Source organism: Ranitomeya imitator, chromosome 1 (genome assembly GCF_032444005.1).
Source record: "Ranitomeya imitator isolate aRanImi1 chromosome 1, aRanImi1.pri, whole genome shotgun sequence".
NCBI lineage: Eukaryota > Metazoa > Chordata > Amphibia > Anura > Dendrobatidae > Ranitomeya > Ranitomeya imitator.
The window spans coordinates 551,640,461-551,661,540 of record NC_091282.1 but is presented as its reverse complement, the minus strand read 5'-3'; the positions used below and the strand labels follow the sequence as shown (position 1 = coordinate 551,661,540).

General features: G+C 43.7%; 1 protein-coding gene across 1 annotated transcript in view; it reads left to right on the top strand.

Annotated features, from left to right (window-relative positions):
• The window catches only part of RFXANK (regulatory factor X associated ankyrin containing protein), a 63,665-nt gene that overhangs the window by 24,521 nt on the left and 18,064 nt on the right, over positions 1–21,080 (top strand). Inside the window, exons 4-5 of the mRNA XM_069767706.1 lie at positions 469–534; positions 616–716. Coding sequence (XP_069623807.1) covers positions 469–534; positions 616–716 — 167 coding nt within the window. The remainder of the gene's footprint in view (positions 1–468; positions 535–615; positions 717–21,080) is intronic.

Genomic DNA, 21,080 nt, shown 5'->3' with positions numbered 1-21,080 from the left:
TTCGTTAAAGAAAGGGGGTTAAAATAACATGCTTTAAATTTTGCAGTCCTTGTGCAGAATGCCCTATCATATTTCAGTGTCTATTTCTAATGAACAGATAGAGCTGTCAGACACCCAGCACCCCCATAATCAGCTGTTGTTTGCTCCAGGAGCCACAAGACGTAACCAAGTGTAATGGAGCTGCAAAGTGCATAAAGTGCACAATGGCTGCTGATGAGTACTGCACACAGCTTGTAAGGAACTGTTGTGCTGTACCCGGCAGCAGCCGCTGCATATTCAGTGTAGCTGGGCTTTGCTGCTTCTTTCCACATGTTTTCATCAGGCAGCCATCGGAGCAAATAACGGCAGATCAGTTCGGTGCCAGTTGTTACATCCCTACCAGGCAATTCATGATGTAGCCTATGGCTAAAGTCATCAATATGTTGTGACCGGACAACCCCTTTAATGATGTCTGTTGACTCTCCCTAGCCCTGTCTGTACAGCAACTCGCAGCCCAGGGGGAGTTAACCCAATTAAAAGAATATCTGCAAAAAGGTAAACTGTGTAATCTAGTCACACGTGTATAGTTTATATGGACAAACTCCTTTCCTAATAAATTGTTTGATTTCTATCCAGATGATACATTTTTAAACCGTCCGGATGAGCGAGGCTTTACTCCTTTAATGTGGGCCTCTGCTTTTGGTGAGATCGAGACTGTCCGGTACCTACTGGAAATGGTAAATAAGAAGTTTCTATCGCTTATTTTCTAGGAAGATATAATGCAGATACAAACCTATTACATGTGTTCTCTGGGAAAATGTAAAGTTTACCAGTGGCTGGGTATGGTAACCCCTTTCTGACATATGACGTACTATCCCGTCTAGGTGGGGTGGGCCCGTATGAAAGCTCACCGACACAAAAAGAGGACTTAGAAATCCTCCCAAAAATTGAAAAAAGTCACAGAGAGAAAAAGCAGAGATGTTTACCTGCTGAAGCCTCCAACCAAATGCACTGCAGGGTGCAGCGGACCCGATTAACCCCTTCATGACCGGGGGATTTTTCGTTTTTCCGTGTTCGTTTTTCGCTCCCCTCCTTCCCAGAGCCATAACTTATTTATTTTTCTGTCAATTTGGCCATGTGAGGGCTTATTTTTTGCGGGACGAGTTGTACTTTTGAACGACATCATTGGTTTTAGCATGTCGTGTACTAGAAAACGGGAAAAAAATTCCAAGTGCGGTGAAATTGCAAAAAAAGTGCAATCCCACATTGGTTTTTTGTTTGGCTTTTTTGCTAGGTTCACTAAATGCTAAAACTGACCTGCCATTATGATTCTCCAGGTCATTACGAGTTCATAGACACCAAACATGACTAGGTTATTTTTTATCTAAGTGGTGAAAAAAAATTCCAAACTTTGCTAAAAACTAAAAAAAAAAAATTGCGCCATTTTCCGATACTCGTAGCGTCTCCCTTTTTCATCATCTGGGGTCGGTTGAGGGCTTATTTTTTGCGTGCCGAGATGACGTTTTTAATGATAGCATTTCGGTGCAGATACGTTCTTTTGATCGCCCGTTATTGCATTTTAATGCAATGTCGCGGCGACCAAAAAAACGTAATTCTGGCGTTTCGAATTTTTTTCCCGCTACGCTGTTTAGCGATCAGGTTAATACTTTTTTTTAATTGATAGATCGGGCGATTCTGAGCGCGGCAATACCAAATATGCGTAGATTTGATATTTTTTTTATTGATTTATTTTGATTGGGGCGAAAGGGGGGGTGATTTAAACTTTTATGTTTTTTTTATTTTTTTCACATTTTTTTAAACTTTTTTTTTTAACTTTTGCCATGCTTCAATAGCCTCCATGAGAGGCTAGAAGCAGGCATAGCACGATCGGCTCTGCTACATAGCAGCGATCTGCTGATCGCTGCTATGTAGCAGAATTGCACGTGTGCTGTGAGCGCCGACCACAGGGTGGCGCTCACAGCGACGGGCAATCAGTAACCATAGAGGTCTCAAGGACCTCTATGGTTACCATTCACAAGCATCGCCAACCCCCGATCATGTGACGGGGGTCGGCGATGACGTCATTTCCGTCCGCCCGGCCGGAAGCGGTAGTTAAATGCCGCTGTCTGCGTTTGACAGCGGCATTTAACTAGTTAATAGGTGCGGGCAGATCGCGATTCTGCCCGCGCCTATTACGGGCACATGTCAGCTGTTCAAAACAGCTGACATGTCCCAGCTTTGGTGCGGGCTCACCGCGGAGCCCTGCATCAAAGCAGGGGAGCCGGCATCGGACGGTATAGTACGTCCGATGCCGGTAAGGGGTTAATGATGGCAAACACACAGGTGCAAAAATACCGATGAAACAACCACTTTCAATCCAGTGTTGGCTGTTTGGTATTAGTGCACAAAAAGATAAGAGATAATATTCTGTATGTGGCATTGTTCACACAGGCAATGCAAAGCATCTGGTTTACGGCCTATTGCTAACGCACATACAGGCGGGCCGCCCAGTGCTAAAAAATGCATGCTATGCGAATAGAGGCCAACAGTTTACAGAGCCATCTTGGTCCGACTGCGCCCTGCAAGATAAAGTGCAAACCCCCCCCCCCCCCACATATCAATGCATGTAAGGTATTAGTTTATATTGGGGCCTCAATATGTAAGCTGGCAACCCAAGTCAAGGCTCCTTACATTTTGCCAGTCCTAACGCTAAACATAGAATAAAGGCTCACCGAGGCCCGTATGACCACCGACGGGATAGTACATCATATGCGATCTGCCGCGCTCGGAGCTGACATCCGGCACTATGTGCCAGGAGCGGTCACGGACCGCTCCTGGCACATTAATCCCCGGAACACCGCTATCAAACATAATCACAGTGTTCCAGCAGTATAGGGAAGCATCGCGCAGGGAGGGGGCTCCCTGCGTGCTTCCCTGAGACCCTCGGAGCAACGCGATGTGCTCGCATTGCTCCGAGGGTCTCCTACCTTTTCCCTGCAGGCCCCGGATCTAAAATGGCCATGGGGCTGCTTCCGGGTCCTACAGGGAGATGGCTACCAGCGCCTGCTTAGAGCAGGCGCTGGTAAGCCTGCAGCCCTGCCTGTCAGATCGCTGTTCTGACATGACACAGTGCTGTGCAAAGTGTCAGATCAGCGATCTGACCCTATAACATGATGCCCCACCCCCTGGAACAATGTTATAGTGTAAAAAAAAAAATATTCAGATGTGTAACAAAAAATATATATATTGTTCCCATAAATACATTTCTTTATTTTAATAAAAAAAAACAATAAACGTACACATATTTAGTATCGCCGCATACGTAATGACCCGACCTATAAATCTGTCCCACTAGTTAACCCCTTCAGTGAACACCGTAAAAAAAAAAAACGAGGCAAAAAACAACACTTTTTTATCATACTGCCAAACAAAAAGTGGAATAACGTGCGATCAAAAAAACGGATATAAATAACCATGGTACTGCTGAAAACGTCATCTTTTCCCTCAAAAAACGAGCCACCATACAGCATCATCAGCAAAAAAATAAAGAAGTTATAGTCCTCACAATAAAGCGATGCAAAAATAATTATTTTTTTTTATAAAATAGTTTTTATCGTATAAAAGCGCCAAAACATAAAAAATGTATGTATATCATATACATGAGGTATCGCCGTAATCGTACTAACCCGAAGAATAAAACTGTTTTATCAATTTTACGAAACGCGGAACAGTATAAACTCCCCCCCCCCAAAAAGAAATTCTTGAATAGCTGGTTATTGTTCATTCTGCCTCACAAAAATCGGAATAAAAAGCAATCAAAATATGTCACATGCCCGAAAATGGTACCAATAAAAACGTCAACTCATCCCGCAAAAAACAAGACCTCACATGACTCTGTGCACCAAAGGATGGAAAAATTATAGCTCTCAAAATGTGGAGACGCAAAAACTATTTTTTGCAATAAAAAGCGTCTTTTTGTGTGTGACAGGTGGCTATCATAAAAATCTGCTAAAAAAACAGCTATAAATAGTAAATCAAACTCCCCTTCATCACCCCCTTAGTTAGGGAAAAATAATAAAATTAAAAATATGTATATATTTCCATTTTCCCATTAAGGTTAGGGCTAGGGTTAGGGTTGGAGCTAGGGTTGGGGCTAGGGTTAGGGTTGGGGCTAGGGTTAGGGTTGGGGCTAGGGTTGGGGCTATGGTTAGGGTTGTGGCTAGGGTTAGTGTTGGGGCTAGGGCTACAGTTAGGGTTGGGGCTAGGGCTACAGTTAGGGTTGGGGCTAAAGTTAGGGTTAGGGTTGGGGCTAAAGTTAGGGTTAGGATTACATTTACGTTTGGGATTAGGGTTAGGGGTGTGTCAGGGTTAGGGGTGTGGTTAGGGTTATAGTTGGGATTAGTGTTAGTGGTGTGTTGGATTTAGGGATGTGGTTAGGGTTGGGATTAGGGTTAGGGGTGTGGTTGGAGTTAGGAATGTGGTTGGGGTTAGAGGTGTGGTTGGGATTAGGGTTGGGGGCATGTTCGGGTTAGGGGTGTGGTTAGGGTTGGGATTAGGGTTAGGGGTGTGTGTTTTCAGTTAGAATTGGGGGTTTCCACTGTTTAGGCACATCAGGGGCTCTCCAAACGCGACATGGCGTCCGATCTCAATTCCAGCCAATTCTGCGTTGAAAAAGTAAAACAGTGCTCCTTCCCTTCCGAGCTCTCCCATGCGCCCAAACAGGGGTTTACCCCAACACGTGGGGTATCAGCGTACTCAGGACAAATTTGACTACTTTTGGGGTCCAATTTCTCTTGTTACCCTTGGGAAAATAAAAATTTGGGGGGCTAAAAAACCCTTTTTGTGGGAAAAAAATGATTTTTTATTTTCACGGCTCTGCGTTATAAACTGTAGTGAAACACTTGGGGGTTCAAAGTTCTCACAACACATCTAGATAAGTTCCTTGGGGTGTCTAGTTTCCAATATGGGGTCACTTGTGGGGGGTTTCTACTGTTTAGGTATATCAAGGGCTCTGCAAATGCAATGTGATGCCTGCAGACCAATCCATCTGTCTGCATTCCAAACGGCGCTCCTTCCCTTCCGAGCCCTCCCATGCGCCCAAACGGTGGTTCCCCTCCCACATGTGGGGTATCAGCGTACTGAGGACAAATTGGACAACAACTTTTGGGGTCCAATTTCTCCTGTTACCCTTGGGAAAATACAAAACTGGGGGCTAAAAAATAATTTTTGTGAAAAAAAAAAAAAGAATATTTATTTTCACGGCTCTGCGTTATAAACTGTAGTGAAACACTTGGGGGTTCAAAGCTCTCACAACATATCTAGATAAGTTCCTTAGGGGGGTCTACTTTAGAAAATGGTGTCACTTGTGAGGGTTTCAATGTCAATAGGCACATCAGGGGCTCTCAAAACGCCCAAACAGTGGTTCATTCCCACATATGGGGTATCAGCGTACTCAGGACAAGCTGGACAACAACTTTTGGGGTCCAATTTCTCCTGTTACTCTTGTGAAAATAAAAAAATTGCTTGCTAAAAAATAATTTTTGAGGAAAGAAAAATGATTTTTTATTTTCACGGCTCTGCGTTATAAACTTCTGTGAAGCACTTGGGGGTTCAAAGTGCTCGCCACACATCTAGATAAGTTCCTTGGTGGGTCTAGTTTCCAAAATGGGGTCACTTGTGGGGGGTTTCTACTGTTTAGGCACATCAGGGCCTCTGCAAACGCGACATGGTGTCCTCTGACGATTGGAGCTAATTTTTCATTCAAAAAGTCAAATGGCGCTCTTACCCTTCCGAGCCCTGCCGTGCGCCCAAACAGTTGTTTACCCCCACATGTGAGGTATCGGTGTACTCGGGAGAAATTGCCCAATAAATTTTAGGATCCATTTTATCCTGTTGGCCAGGTTAAAATGAAAAAATTGAAGCTAAAAGAATTTTTTTGTGAAAAAAAAGTACTTTTTACATTTTTACGGATCAATTTGTGAAGCACCTGGGGGTTCAAAGTGCTCACTATGCATCTAGATAAGCTCCTTGGGGGGTCTAGTTTCCAAAATGGGGTCACTTGTGGGGGAACTCCAATCTTTAGGTACACAGGGGCTCTCCAAACGCGGCATGGTGTCCGCTAAAGATTGGAGCCAATTTTTCATTGAAAAAGTCAAATAGCGCTCCTTCCCTTCCGAGCCCTGTCGTGTGCCCAAACAGTGGTCCCCCCCCCCCCACATATGGGGTATCGGTATACTCAGGACAAATTGTACAATAACTTTCGGGGTCCAGTTTCTCCTTTTACCCTTGGGAAAATAAAAAAATTGTTGCTAAAAGATCATTTTTGTGACTAAAAAGTTAAATGTTCATTTTTTCTTTCCATGTTGCTTTTGCTGCTGTGAAGCACCTGAATGGTTAATAAACTTCTTGAATGTGGTTTTGAGCACCTTGAAGGGTGCAGGTTTTAGAATGGTGTCACTTTTGGGTATTTTCAGCCATATAGACCCCTCAAACTGACTTCAAATGTGAGGTGGTCCCTAAAAAAAAATGGTTTTGTAAATTTTGTTATAAAAATGAGAAATCGCTGGTCAAATTTTAACCCTTATAACTTCCTAGCTGATGTAAAGTAGCCATGTGGGTAATGTTATTTATTAACTATTTTGTGTCACATAACTCTCTCGTTCTACAGAATAAAAATTCAAAATTTGAAAATTGCGAAATTTTCCAAATTTTAGCCAAATTTCTATTTTTTTCACAAATAAATGCAAAAATTATCGACTTAAATTTACCACTAACATGAACCCCAATATGTCACGAAAAAACAATCTCAGAACCGCTGGGATCCGTTGAAGCGTTCCTGAGTTATTACCTCAAAAATGAATACTGGTCAGAATTGCAAAAACTGGCCAGGTCATTAAGGTCAAAATAGGCTGGGTCATGAAGGGGTTAACGTGCAAACCACCCTTGGGGATAAAGGGGTTAAGAATACCTTCTCAATCCAGTGCCAGCTGCCCCATTGTCTGCGTGTAAGACTAAGGGCTCTTTTCCACTTGCGAGAAAAACGAACGAGTGCAATCTGATAAAAAATCGGATTGCACTCGGACCAATGTTATTCAATGGGTGACATCTCATCTGCGATTTTTTTTCTCAGCTGAAATCGGACTGAGAAAAAAATCACAGCATGCTGCGTAATGCTGCAATTCTCGGACGAGATTCGCCAATGTAAGTCAATGGGTGCGAGAAAAAAAGTCGCACCATGCGAGTTCTGTCCAATTTTTACGCATCGGTGTCCTTTGAAAAGCCGGTAATTCAGCGCGGTGTACAGTAAAATCACACTGACAGGTTAGAATAGAATAGATAAAATAAATGTCTACACATTGAATAGGTATATATATATATACATGTGTGTATATATATATATATGTATATATATATGTATGTGTATATATATATATATATATATATGTATGTATGTGTATATATATATATATATATATATATATATATATATATGTGTGTGTATATATATATATGTCAGTGAGACACCTATATATATATATTTATATTTAATGCAGCGCTAGATAGCAGAAAAGCCGATAATTCAATTGCCGGCTTTTGCTATCTCCTTCACAAACCCGACAGGATATGAGACATGGTTTACATACAGTAAACCATTTCATATCCCTTATTTTATTACATATTCCTCACTACTAATGTAAGAAGTGTCTGTGTGTAAAATTTGGTGTCTCTAGCTGTTAAAATAAAGGGTTAAATCACGGAAAAAATTGGCGTGGGCTCCCGCGCAATTTTCTCTGCCAGAGTGGGAAAGCCAGTGACTGAGGGCAGATATTATTAGCCTAGAGAGGGTCCATGGATATTGCCCCCCCCCGGCTAAAAATATCTGCCCCCAGCCACCCCAGAAAAGGCACATCTGTAAGATGCGCCTGTTCTGGCACTTAGCCTCTCTCTTCCCACTCCAGAGTAGCAGTGGGATATGGGGTATTAACCCCTTTCTGCCAATGGACGTACTATTCCGTCCATGTGGTAGGGGCCCTACTTCCCAAGGACGGAATAGTACCTCCAGCGCGATCAGCCACATTCACGGGGGGAGCGCGGCCGATCGCGGCTGGGTGTCAGCTGCCTATCGCAGCTGACATCCGGCACTATGTGCTAGGAACGGTCACGGACCGCTCCCGGCACATTTAACCCCCGGCACACCGCGATCAAACATGATCGCGGTGTGCCGGCGGTACAGGGAAGCATCGTGCAGGAAGGGGGCTCCCTGCGGGCTTCCCTGAGCCCCCCGCAGCAACGCGATGTGATCGCGTTGCTGCGAGGGTCTCCTCACCTCCCTCCCTGCTCCAGGCCCGGATCCAAGATGGCCGCGGCATCCGGGTCCTGCAGGGAGGGAGGTGGCTTCACAGAGCCTGCTTAGAGCAGGCAATGTGAAGCCTGCAGTGCTGCAAGTCAGATCGGTGATCTGACAGAGTGCTGTGCAAACTGTCAGATCACCGATCTGTGATGCCCCCCCTGGGACAAAGTAAAAAAGTTTAAAAAAAATTTCCACACGTGTAAAATAAAATAAAAAATTCCTAAATAATGAAAAAAAAAATATTATTCCCATAAATTCATTTCTTTATCTAAATAAAAAAACAAACAATAAAAGTACACATATTTAGTATCGCCGCGTCCGTAACGACTCCACCTATAAAACTATATCACTAGTTAACCCCTTCAGTAAACACCGTAAGGAAAAAAAAAAAAAAAAAAAACGAGGCAAAAAACAACGTTTTATTATCATACCGCCGAACAAAAAGTGGAATAACACGCGATCAAAAAGACATATATAAATAACCATGGTACCGCTGAAAGCGTCATCTTGTCCCGCAAAAAACGAGCCGCCATACAGCATCATCAGCAAAAAATTAAAAAAGTTATAGTCCTCAGAATAAAGCGATGCAAAAATAATAATTTTTTCTATATAATAGTTTTTATCGTATTAAAGCGCCAAAACATAAAACAATGATATAAATGAGGTATCGCTGTAATCGTACTGACCCTAAGAATAAAACTGCTTTATCCATTTTACCAAACGCGGAACAGTATAAACGCCTCCCCCAATAGAAATTCATGAATAGCTGGCTTTTGGTCATTCTGCCTCACAAAAATCGGAATAAAAAGCGATCAAAAAATGTCACGTGCCCGAACATGTTACCAATAAAAACGACAACTCGTCCCGCAAAAAACAAGACCTCACATGACTCTGTGGACCAAAATATGGAAAAATTATAGCTCTCAAAATGTGGTAACGCAAAAAATATTTTTTGCAATAAAAAGCGTCTTTCAGTGTGTGACGGCTGCCAATCATAAAAATCCGCTAAATAACCCGCTATAAAAGTAAATCAAACCCCACTTCATCACCCCCTTAGTTAGGGAAAAATTAAAAAATTTAAAAAATGTATTTATTTCCATTCTCCCATTAGGGTTAGGGCTAGGGTTGGGGCTAGGGTTAAGGCTAAGGTTAGGGCTAGGGTTAAGGCTACAGTTAGGGTTGGGGCTAAAGTTAGGGTTAGGGTTTGGATTACATTTACGGTTGGGAATAGGGTTGGGATTAGGGTTAGGGGTGTGTCTAGGTTAGAGGTGTGGTTAGGGTTACCGTTGGAATTAGGGTTAGGGGTGTGTTTGGATTAGGGTTTCCGTTATAATTGGCGGGTTTCCACTGTTTAGGCACATCAGGGGCTCTCCAAACGCGACATGGCGTCCGATCGCAATTCCAGCCAATTCTGCGTTGAAAAAGTAAAACAGAGCTCCTTCCCTTCCGAGCTCTCCCGTGTGACCAAACAGGGGTTTACCCCAACATATGTGGTATCATCGTACTCAGGACAAATTGAACAACAACGTTAGGGGTCCAATTTCTCCTGTTACCCTTGGGAAAATACAAAACTAGGGGCTAAAAAATAATTTTTGGGGGAAATGTTTTATTTTTTATTTTCATGGCTCTGCGTTATAAACTGTAGTGAAACACTTGGGGGTTCAAAGTTCTCACAACACATCTAGATAAGAGAACAATTATGGAAACAGGAACACATGGGCTACTTGCACAGTGAACAAGTCTGTAGGAACATGTTCACACACCACCAAGAAACCTGAAGACACAAAAGAGAATAGTAAAACCAAAAACACTCAGTTTGAAAAAAAATCGCAGTAATCCGCAAGTGCTAGTAAAAGATGTAAAAAACAGGGTATTTGGTTCATACGTTTTTTGCAAAAAATGTATACTAAGCTGCTCTACCAAACTTCACGGTATACCCATATCAGAGCAGTCCTAACTAATGTATGCAATCCCTATCTGATGTATTTAAAAACCTGATCATCTGTATATTACCTGTGTGAACAGGGTTCAGAGAGGAAAAATCCATGTGTACATACAGAGTAGAACAGCTTTTGTGCAGATAGCCCAAGAGGAGTGGTGGATAACTCCCCAGTCTTGTAGACACAAGAGAACAATTATGGAAACAGGAACACATGGGCTACTTGCACAGTGAACAAGTCTGTAGGAACATGTTCACACACCACCAAGAAACCTGTAGACACAAAAGAGAATAGTAAAACCAAAAACACTCAGTTTGAAAAAAAATCGCAGTAATCCGCAAGTGCTAGTAAAAGATGTAAAAAAACAGGGTATTTGGTGTCTCACAACACATCTAGATAAGTTCCATGGGGAGTCTAGTTTCCAATATGGGGTCACTTGTGGGGGGTTTCTACTGTCTAGGTACATATGGGGCTCTGCAAACGCAATGTGACGCCTGCAGACCAATCCATCTAAGTCTGCATTCCAAATGGCGCTCCTTCCCTTCCGAGCCCTCCCATGTGCCCAAACGTGGTTCCCCCCCACATATGGGGTATCGGCGCACTCAGGTGAAATTGGACAACAACGTTCGGGGTCCAATTTCTCCTGTTACCCTTGGGAAAATACAAAACTAGGGGCTAAAAAATAATTTTTGTGGGAAAAAATTTTTGTTTTATTTTTACGGCTCTGCATTATAAACTTCTGTGAAGCCCTTGGTGGGTCAAAGTGCTCACCACACATCTAGTTAAGTTCCTTAGGGGGTCTACTTTCCAAAATGGTGTCACTTGTGGGGGGTTTCAATGTTTAGGCACATCAGTGGCTCTCCAAACGCAACATGGCGTCCCATCTCAATTCCTGTCAATTTTGCATTGAAGAGTCAAACGGCGCTCCTTCCCTTCCGAGCTCTCCCATGCGCCCAAACAGTGGTTTACCCCCACATATGGGGTATCAGCGTACTCAGGACAAATTGTACAACAACTTTTGCGGCCAATTTCTTCTCTTACCCTTGGGAAGATAAAAAATTGGGGGCGAAAAGATAATTTTTTTGAAAAAAAAAATGATTTTTTATTTTTACGGTTCTGCATTATAAACTTCTGTGAAGCACTTGATGGGTCAGAGTGCTCACCACACCTCTAGATAAGTTCCTTAGGGGGTCTACTTTCCAAAATGGTGTCACTTGTGGGGGGTTTCAATGTTTAGGCACATCAGTGGCTCTCCAAACGCAACATGGCGTCCCATCTCAATTCCAGTCAATTTGGCATTGAAAAGTCAAATGGCGCTCCTTCGCTTCCGAGCTCTGTCATGCGCCCATACAGTGGTTTACCCCAACATGTGGGGTATCGGCGTACTCAGGACAAATTGTACAACAACGTTTGGGGTCCATTTTCTCCTGTTACCCTTGGTAAAATAAAACAAATTGGAGCTGAAGTAAATTTTTTGTGAAAAAAAGTTAAATGTTCATTTTATTTAAACATTCCAAAAATTCTTGTGAAACACCTGAAGGGTTAATAAACTTCTTGATCGTGGTTTTGAGCACCTTGAGAGGTGCAGTTTTTAGAATGGTGTCACACTTGGGTATTTTCTATCATATAGACCCCTCAAAATGACTTCTAAAACAAAATGGTGTTGTAAAAATGAGAAATTGCTGGTCAACTTTTAACCCTTATAGCTCCCTAACAAAAAAAAATGTTGGTTCCAAAATTGTGCTGATGTAAAGTAGACATGTGGGAAATGTTACGTATTAAGTATTTTGTGTGACATATCTCTGTGATTTAATTGCATAAAAATTCAAAGTTGGAAAATTTTCAAAATTTTCGCCAAATTTCCGTTTTTTTCACAAATAAACGCAGGTAATATCAAAGAAATTTTACCACTATCATGAAGTACAATATGTCTCGAGAAAACAGTGTCAGAATCACTGGGATCCGTTGAAGCGTTCCAGAGTTATAACCTCATAAAGGGACAGTGGTCAGAATTGTAAAAATCCTTGAAAAGAGAAAAACGAAGGCACTCACCAGTCTTCCAAAAGATTCCTTTATTGACACCAACTCCAGATAAAATTCATGGCCGGGGGAGAGGGAGCCGAAGCTCGTGTGAGCAGAGGGGGACGACGGCCGTTTCGCGCTGTGCCTGCGCTTCTACGGGTCAATCTGTGCTCAGGTTAGACAGCGGAAATAGTGTACCGGCCCTGACCCCTCCCACTACCAAAACCCTCCCACAAATCACGAAATACACCAAATATAAAAAGCACATTTAAAAACACTAAGATAAACATCTGAGATTACTTCTAAAGTGTGCTAAGTGGTTGATTACAACTCATGGGACAGATGGATCTCTCAACCGTTCAACCCAGATTGGGATTACAAGCTGGCAGGGTGGACGTAGAAAATTATTTTAAAGAATGTGAGCAGGGGGATGAGATACACGCGTTAAGCACTAAAGCCTTAGAATTTAAGATGACGAGTTTGGCAGAAAGGGAAGTCAAACTTTTCTGGACGAATAAATCGTTGAGATCATACTGTGAGAATGGAAGAGTCCCACGTGGACTAAGAGTCTGGAAGCAAATTTCGCAGCATAATGACAATATCGCTTTCCGGAAGGAGTGGGAAAGTGTTATGTTGAAATGCTCACAAGAATTATTGGCATTGGTTTTGAAAACTAATTTACAGAATTATGAGGCAGTGAATGCCGAATTGAATAAAACACAAGAAGAGCTGAAATCTAGACTCAATGAGAGCCAGTGGGACGTCTTCCATAAGAAATTGGATAGTAAACTTGTACCCATTCAGGCAAATATTAAAGGGACTCTGTCACCTGAATTTGGCGGGACTGGTTTTGGGTCATATGGGCGGAGTTTTCGGGTGTTTGATTCACCCTTTCCTTACCCGCTGGCTGCATGCTGGCTGCAATATTGGATTGAAGTTCATTCTCTGTCCTCCATAGTACACACCTGTGCAAGGCAATCTTGCCTTGTGCAGACGTGTACTATGGAGGATAGAGAATGAACTTCAATCCAATATTGCAGCCAGCATGCAGCCAGCGGGTAAGGAAAGGGTGAATCAAACACCCGAAAACTCCGCCCATATGACCCAAAACCAGTCCCGCCAAATTCAGGTGACAGGTTCCCTTTAAGCAGAGGAAAAGAGATAAATATATAAGAGACAAAATGGACTTTGATACAGGCCGAGTTTTCAAGAATTTGTGGACAATAGAGTCACTTCTGAAGAGCACCCGAAGTCCCATGTTATCACGGTTTTGGAGAGTGACATCTAGCAACTTATTTCGTTACCACCTGCAGTTGGTCCAGTAAGGACCCGAGTGGTGGGGGCAGTGCCGCTCATTTCTTTGCTTTCTGGACTGTATTGTCAGAATTGTAAAAATTGGCCCGGTCCATAACGTGCAAACCACCCTTGGGGGTAAAGGGGTTAAAGGGTTAATGTCACCTTGCTATTGTAAGGTGACATTAAGCCAGATTAATAATGGAGAGGCGTCAATAAGACACCTATCCATTATTAACCCCTTTCTGACCTCGGACGTGATGGTACGTCCGAGGTCAGATCCCCTGCTTTGATGCAGGGCTCCGCGTTGAGCCCGCACCAAAGCCGGGACATGTCAGCTGTTTTGAACAGCTGACATGTGCCCGTAATAGGCGCGGGCAGAATCGCGATCTGCCCGCACCTATTAATTAGTTAAATGCCGCTGTCAAACGCAGACAGCGGCATTTAACTACCGCTTCCGACAACATCATTGCCGACCCCCGTCACATGATCGGGGGTCGGCGATGCGTCTCCATTGTAACCATAGAGGTCCCTGAGACCTCTATGGTTACTGATCGCCGGTGGCTGTGAGCGCCACCCTGTGGTCGGCGCTCACAGCACACCTGCATTTCTGCTACATAGCAGCGATCAGCAGATCGCTGCTATGTAGCAGAGGCGATCGCGTTGTGCCTGCTTCTAGCCTCCCATGGAGGCTATTGAAGCATGGCAGAAGTAAAAAAAAAAAGTTGAAAAAAAATGTTAAAAAAATTAAAAAAATATAAAAGTTTAAATCACCCCCCTTTCGCCCCAATCAAAATAAATCAATAAAAAAAATATCAAATCTACACATATTTGGTATCGCCACGCTCAGAATCGCCCGCTCTATCAATTAAAAAAAAAGCATTAACTTGATCGCTAAACAGCATAGCGGGAAAAAAATTCGAAACGCCAGAATTACTTTTTTTGGTCGCCGCGACATTGCATTAAAATGCAATAACGGGCGATCAAAAGAACATATCTTCACCAAAATGCTATCATTAAAAACGTCATCTCGGCACGCAAAAAATAAGCCCTCAACCGACCCCAGATCATGAAAAATGGAGACGCTACGAGTATCGGAAAATGGCGCATTTTTTTTTTTTTTTTTTAGCAAAGTTTGGAATTTTTATTCACCACTTAGATAAAAAATAACCTAGTCATGTTTGGTGTCTACGAACTCGTACTGACCTGGAGAATCATAATGTCAAGTCAGTTTTAGCATTTAGTGAACCTAGCAAAAAAGCCAAACAAAAAACAAGTGTGGGACTGCACTTTTTTTGCAATTTCACCGCACTTGGAATTTTTTTCCCGTTTTCTAGTACACGACATGCTAAAACCAATGATGTCGTTCAAAACTACAACTCGTCCCGCAAAAAATAAGCCCTCACATGACCATATTGACGGAAAAATAAAAAAAGTTATGGCTCTGGGAAGGAGGGGAGTGAAAAACGAACACGGAAAAACAAAAAATCCCAAGGTCATGAAGGGGTTAAACCAATAATTAAATAGATTAGAGCAACACTTACTCAATTTAAACCATAACAGAAAACTCCCAACAACATATATATAATTAGAAAATGGAGTCAGAAAAACTGTCTTTTTTAGTATATAAAAATTGTTAACATATATTTAATATCAAAATCTATTAAAGTCACCATATAGAATATTGTAAAAAACACATAGTCATTTAAAGGTCATTACACAAGCGAAGGATACAGGTAACACATCCACAAATCCACACTAATAATATACTGTATAGTCCGACCCAAGGTCTCAGGTTCAATAGAGTATATTGTCCATGTAGTAGCAAGCACTCAATGTCCCACTAAAACGCATAGTAATAAATGTGTATATAGGACTGAACCTCACCTATAATGGTCGTAGTGTGGAAGTGGAAAGCCAGCCCCTACGCGCGTTTTACGTAGGCTTCTTTGGGGGGGCCGTCCCTTCCTCCATTCTTCAGCGTGGAGTGCGGTGTCCTCGGCACTGGAGCGAGAGATTCGTGAGGCCCAATGTTATGAACTGGTGATTTAGAACCATAATGGACCTGGTGGTTAAGAACACTGAAAATGACCTGATAGTTACTAATAACATAGGACGAGCTCTGAGACGTGGGAACTCTGCTGACCGCAATCCCTAATCCTATCACACCACACTAGAGGTAGCCGTGGAGCGCTCCTGACCAGACCTAGGCGCCTCGGGCACAGCCTGAGAAACTAGCTAGCCCTAAGATAGAAAAATAAGCCTACCTTGCCTCAGAGAAATTCCCCAAAGGAAAAGGCAGCCCCCCACATATAATGACTGTGAGTAAAGATGAAAATACAAACACAGAGATGAAATAGATTTTAGCAAAGTGAGGCCCGACTTACTGAATAGACCGAGGATAGGAAAGATAGCTTTGCGGTCAGCACAAAAACCTACAAACAACCACGCAGAGGGCGCAAAAAGACCCTCCGCACCGACTAACGTTACGGAGGTGCTCCCTCTGCATCCCAGAGCTTCCAGCAAGCAAAACAAACCAATATAGCAAGCAGGACAGAAAAAATAGCAAACAAAAGTAACACAAGCAGAACTTAGCTTATGCAGGGCAGACAGGCCACAAGAACGATCCAGGAGAGAGCAAGACCAATACTGGAACATTGACTGGAGGCCAGGAACAAAGAACTAGATGGAGTTAAATAGAGCAGCACCTAACGACTTAACCTCGTCACCTGAGGAAGGAAACTCAGAAGCCGCAGCCCCACTCACATCCACCAGAGGAAGCTCATGGACAGAACCAGCCGAAGTACCACTCATGACCACAAGAGGGAGCTTGACCACAGAATTCACAACAGTACCCCCCCCTTGAGGAGGGGTCACCGAACCCTCACCAGAGCCCCCAGGCCGACCAGGATGAGCCAAATGAAAGGCACGAACCAGATCGGCAGCATGAACATCAGAGGCAAAGACCCAGGAATTATCTTCCTGACCATAACCCTTCCACTTAACCAGGTACTGGAGTTTCCGTCTCGAAATACGAGAATCCAAAATCTTCTCCACTATATACTCCAACTCCTCCTCAACCAAAACCGGGGCAGGAGGATCAACGGATGGGACCACAGGTTCCACGTATCTCTGCAACAATGACCTATGGAATACATTATGGATGGAAAAAGAAGCTGGAAGGGTCAAACGAAAAGACACAGGATTAAGAACCTCAGAAATCCTATACGGACCAATAAAACGAGGCTTAAACTTAGGAGAGGAAACTTTCATAGGAATATAATGAGACGACAACCAAACCAAATCCCCAACACGAAGTCGGGGACCCACACAGCGCCTGCGGTTAGCGAAACGTTGAGCCTTCTCCTGGGACAATGTCAAATTGTCCACTATATGAGTCCAAATCTGCTGCAACCTATCCACCACAGTATCCACACCAGGACAGTCCGAAGACTCAACCTGCCCTGAAGAGAAACGAGGATGAAAACCAGAATTGCAGAAAAACGGAGAAACCAAAGTAGCCGAGCTGGCCCGATTATTAAGGGCGAACTCAGCCAAAGGCAAAAAGGACACCCAATCATCCTGATCAGCAGAAACAAAACATCTCAGATATGTTTCCAAGGTCTGATTGGTTCGTTCAGTTTGGCCATTTGTCTGAGGATGGAAAGCCGAGGAAAAAGACAAATCAATGCCCATTCTAGCACAAAAGGCTCGCCAAAACCTCGAAACAAACTGGGAACCTCTGTCCGAAACGATGTTCTCCGGAATGCCATGTAAACGAACCACATGCTGGAAAAACAATGGCACCAAATCAGAGGAGGAAGGCAATTTAGACAAGGGTACCAAATGGACCATCTTAGAGAAGCGATCACAAACCACCCAAATGACCGACATCTTTTGCGAGACAGGGAGATCCGAAATAAAATCCATAGAGATATGTGTCCAGGGCCTCTTCGGGACCGGCAAGGGCAAAAGCAACCCACTGGCACGAGAACAGCAGGGCTTAGCCTGAGCACAAGTCCCACAGGACTGCACAAACGAACGCACATCCCGCGACAGAGATGGCCACCAAAAGGATCTAGCCACCAAATCTCTGGTACCAAAGATTCCAGGATGACCAGCCAACACCGAACAATGAACCTCAGAGATAACTCTACTCGTCCATTTATCAGGGACAAACAGTTTCTCCGCTGGGCAACGGTCAGGTCTATTAGCCTGAAATTTTTGCAGCACCCGCCGCAAATCAGGGGAGATGGCAGACAAAATTACCCCCTCTTTGAGAATACCCGCCGGCTCAGGCAAACCCGGAGAGTCGGGCACAAAACTCCTAGACAGGGCATCCGCCTTCACATTCTTAGAGCCCGGAAGGTTCGAAACCACAAAGTCAAAACGGGAGAAAAACAGCGACCAACGAGCCTGTCTAGGATTCAACCGTTTGGCAGACTCGAGATAAGTCAAGTTCTTATGATCAGTCAAGACCACCACGCGATGCTTAGCTCCTTCAAGCCAATGACGCCACTCCTCGAATGCCCACTTCATGGCCAGCAACTCTCGATTGCCAACATCATAATTACGCTCAGCAGGCGAAAACTTCCTGGAAAAGAAGGCACACGGTTTCATCACCGAGCCATCAGGACTTCTTTGCGACAAAACAGCCCCTGCTCCAATCTCAGAAGCATCAACCTCGACCTGGAACGGGAGCGAAACATCTGGCTGGCACAATACAGGGGCAGAAGAAAAACGACGCTTCAACTCCTGAAAAGCTTCCACAGCAGCAGAAGACCAATTGACCACATCAGCACCCTTCTTGGTTAAATCAGTCAACGGTTTAGCAATACTAGAAAAGTTATTGATGAAGCGACGATAAAAATTAGCAAAGCCCAGGAACTTTTGTAGACTCTTCAGAGATGTCAGCTGAGTCCAATCATAAATGGCCTGAACTTTAACAGGATCCATCTCGATAGTAGAAGGGGAAAAAATGAACCCCAAAAATGAAACCTTCCGAACACCAAAGAGACACTTTGACCCCTTCACAAACAAAGAATTTGCATGCAAGACCTGGAACACCATTCTGACCTGCTTCACGTGAGACTTCCAATCATCCGAGAAGACCAAAATATCATCCAAGTATACAATCAGGAATTTATCCAGGTACTCTCGGAAGATGTCATGCATAAAGGACTGAAACACTGATGGAGCATTAGAAAGCCCGAATGGCATAACCAGGTACTCAAAATGGCCCTCGGGCATATTAAATGCTGTTTTCCATTCATCGCCCTGTTTAATACGCACAAGATTATACGCACCACGAAGATCTATCTTGGTGAACCAACTAGCCCCCTTAATCCGAGCAAACAAATCAGACAGCAGCGGCAAGGGGTACTGAAATTTGACCGTGATTTTATTTAGAAGGCGGTAATCAATACAAGGTCTCAACGAACCATCCTTCTTGGCCACAAAAAAGAACCCTGCTCCCAATGGCGACGACGACGGGCGAATATGACACTTCTCCAAGGATTCCTTTACGTAACTCCGCATAGCGGCGTGCTCAGGCACAGACAAATTAAACAGTCGACCTTTAGGAAACTTACTACCAGGAATCAAATCGATAGCACAATCGCAATCCCTATGCGGAGGTAGGGCATTGGACTTGGGCTCATCAAATACATCCCGGTAATCCGACAAGAACTCTGGGACCTCAGAAGGGGTGGATGATGAAATAGACAGAAATGGAACATCACCATGTACCCCCTGACAACCCCAGCTGGACACAGACATAGATTTCCAATCCAATACTGGGTTATGGACCTGTAGCCATGGCAACCCCAAAACGACCACATCATGCAGACTATGCAACACCAAAAAGCGAATATCCTCCTGATGCGCAGGAGCCATGCACATGGTCAATTGGGTCCAATACTGGGGCTTATTCTTGGCCAAAGGCATAGCATCAATTCCTCTCAATGGAATAGGATACTGCAAGGGCTCCAAGAAAAACCCACAGCGCCTAGCAAACTCCAAGTCCATCAAATTCAGGGCAGCGCCTGAGTCCACAAATGCCATGACAGAATAGGATGACAAAGAGCAGATCAAAGTAACGGACAAAAGAAATTTCGACTGTACCGTACCAATTGTGGCAGACCTAGCGAACCACTTAGTGCGCTTAGGACAATCGGAGATAGCATGAGTGGAATCACCACAGTAAAAACAGCCCATTCCGACGTCTGTGTTCTTGCCGTTCAGCTCTGGTCAAAGTCCTATCACATTGCATAGGTTCAGGTTTATGCTCAGATAATACAGCCAAATGGTGCACAGTTTTACGCTCACGTAAGCGTCGATCGATCTGAATGGCCAAAGACATAGACTCATTCAGACCAGCAGGCATAGGAAATCCAACCATGACATCCTTAAGGGCTTCAGAGAGACCCTTTCTGAAAATTGCTGCCAGCGCACATTCATTCCATTGAGTGAGCACAGACCACTTCCTAAACTTCTGACAATATATCTCTACCTCATCCTGACCCTGACACAGAGCCAGCAAATTTTTCTCTGCCTGATCCACTGAATTAGGTTCATCATAAAGCAATCCGAGCGCCCGAAAAAACGCATCAATATCACATAATGCAGGATCTCCTGGCGCAAGGGAAAATGCCCAGTCTTGAGGGTCGCCACGTAATAAAGAAATAATTATCTTAACTTGTTGAACTGGGTCACCAGAGGAGCGGGGTTTCAAAGCCAGAAACAGTTTGCAATTATTTTTGAAATTCAGAAACTTAGCTCTATCTCCAGAAAATAAATCAGGAATAGGAATTCTAGGTTCTAACATAGATTTCTGAACCACAAAGTCTTACATTTTTTGTACTCTTGCAGTGAGATGATCCACACAAGAAGACAGACCTTTAATGTCCATCACTACACCTGTGTCCTGAACCACCCAAATGTCTAGGGGAAAGGAAAGACAAAACACAGTGCAGAGAAAAAAAAATGGTCTCAGAACTTCTCCTTTCCCTCTATTGAGAAGCATTAGTACTTTGGGCCTCCAGTACTGTTATGAACTGGTGATTTAGAACCACAATGGACCTGGTTGTTAAGAGCACTGAAAATGACCTGATAGTTACTAATAACATAGGACGAGCTCTGAGACGTGGGAACTCTGCTGACCGCAATCCCTAATCCTATCACACCACACTAGAGGTAGCCGTGGAGCGCTCCTGACCAGACCTAGGCGCCTCGGGCACAGCCTGAGAAACTAGCTAGCCCTAAGATAGAAAAATAAGCCTACCTTGCCTCAGAGAAATTCCCCAAAGGAAAAGGCAGCCCCCCACATATAATGACTGTGAGTAAAGATGAAAATACAAACACAGAGATGAAATAGATTTTAGCAAAGTGAGGCCCGACTTACTGAATAGACCGAGGATAGGAAAGATAGCTTTGCGGTCAGCACAAAAACCTACAAACAACCACGCAGAGGGCGCAAAAAGACCCTCCGCACCGAC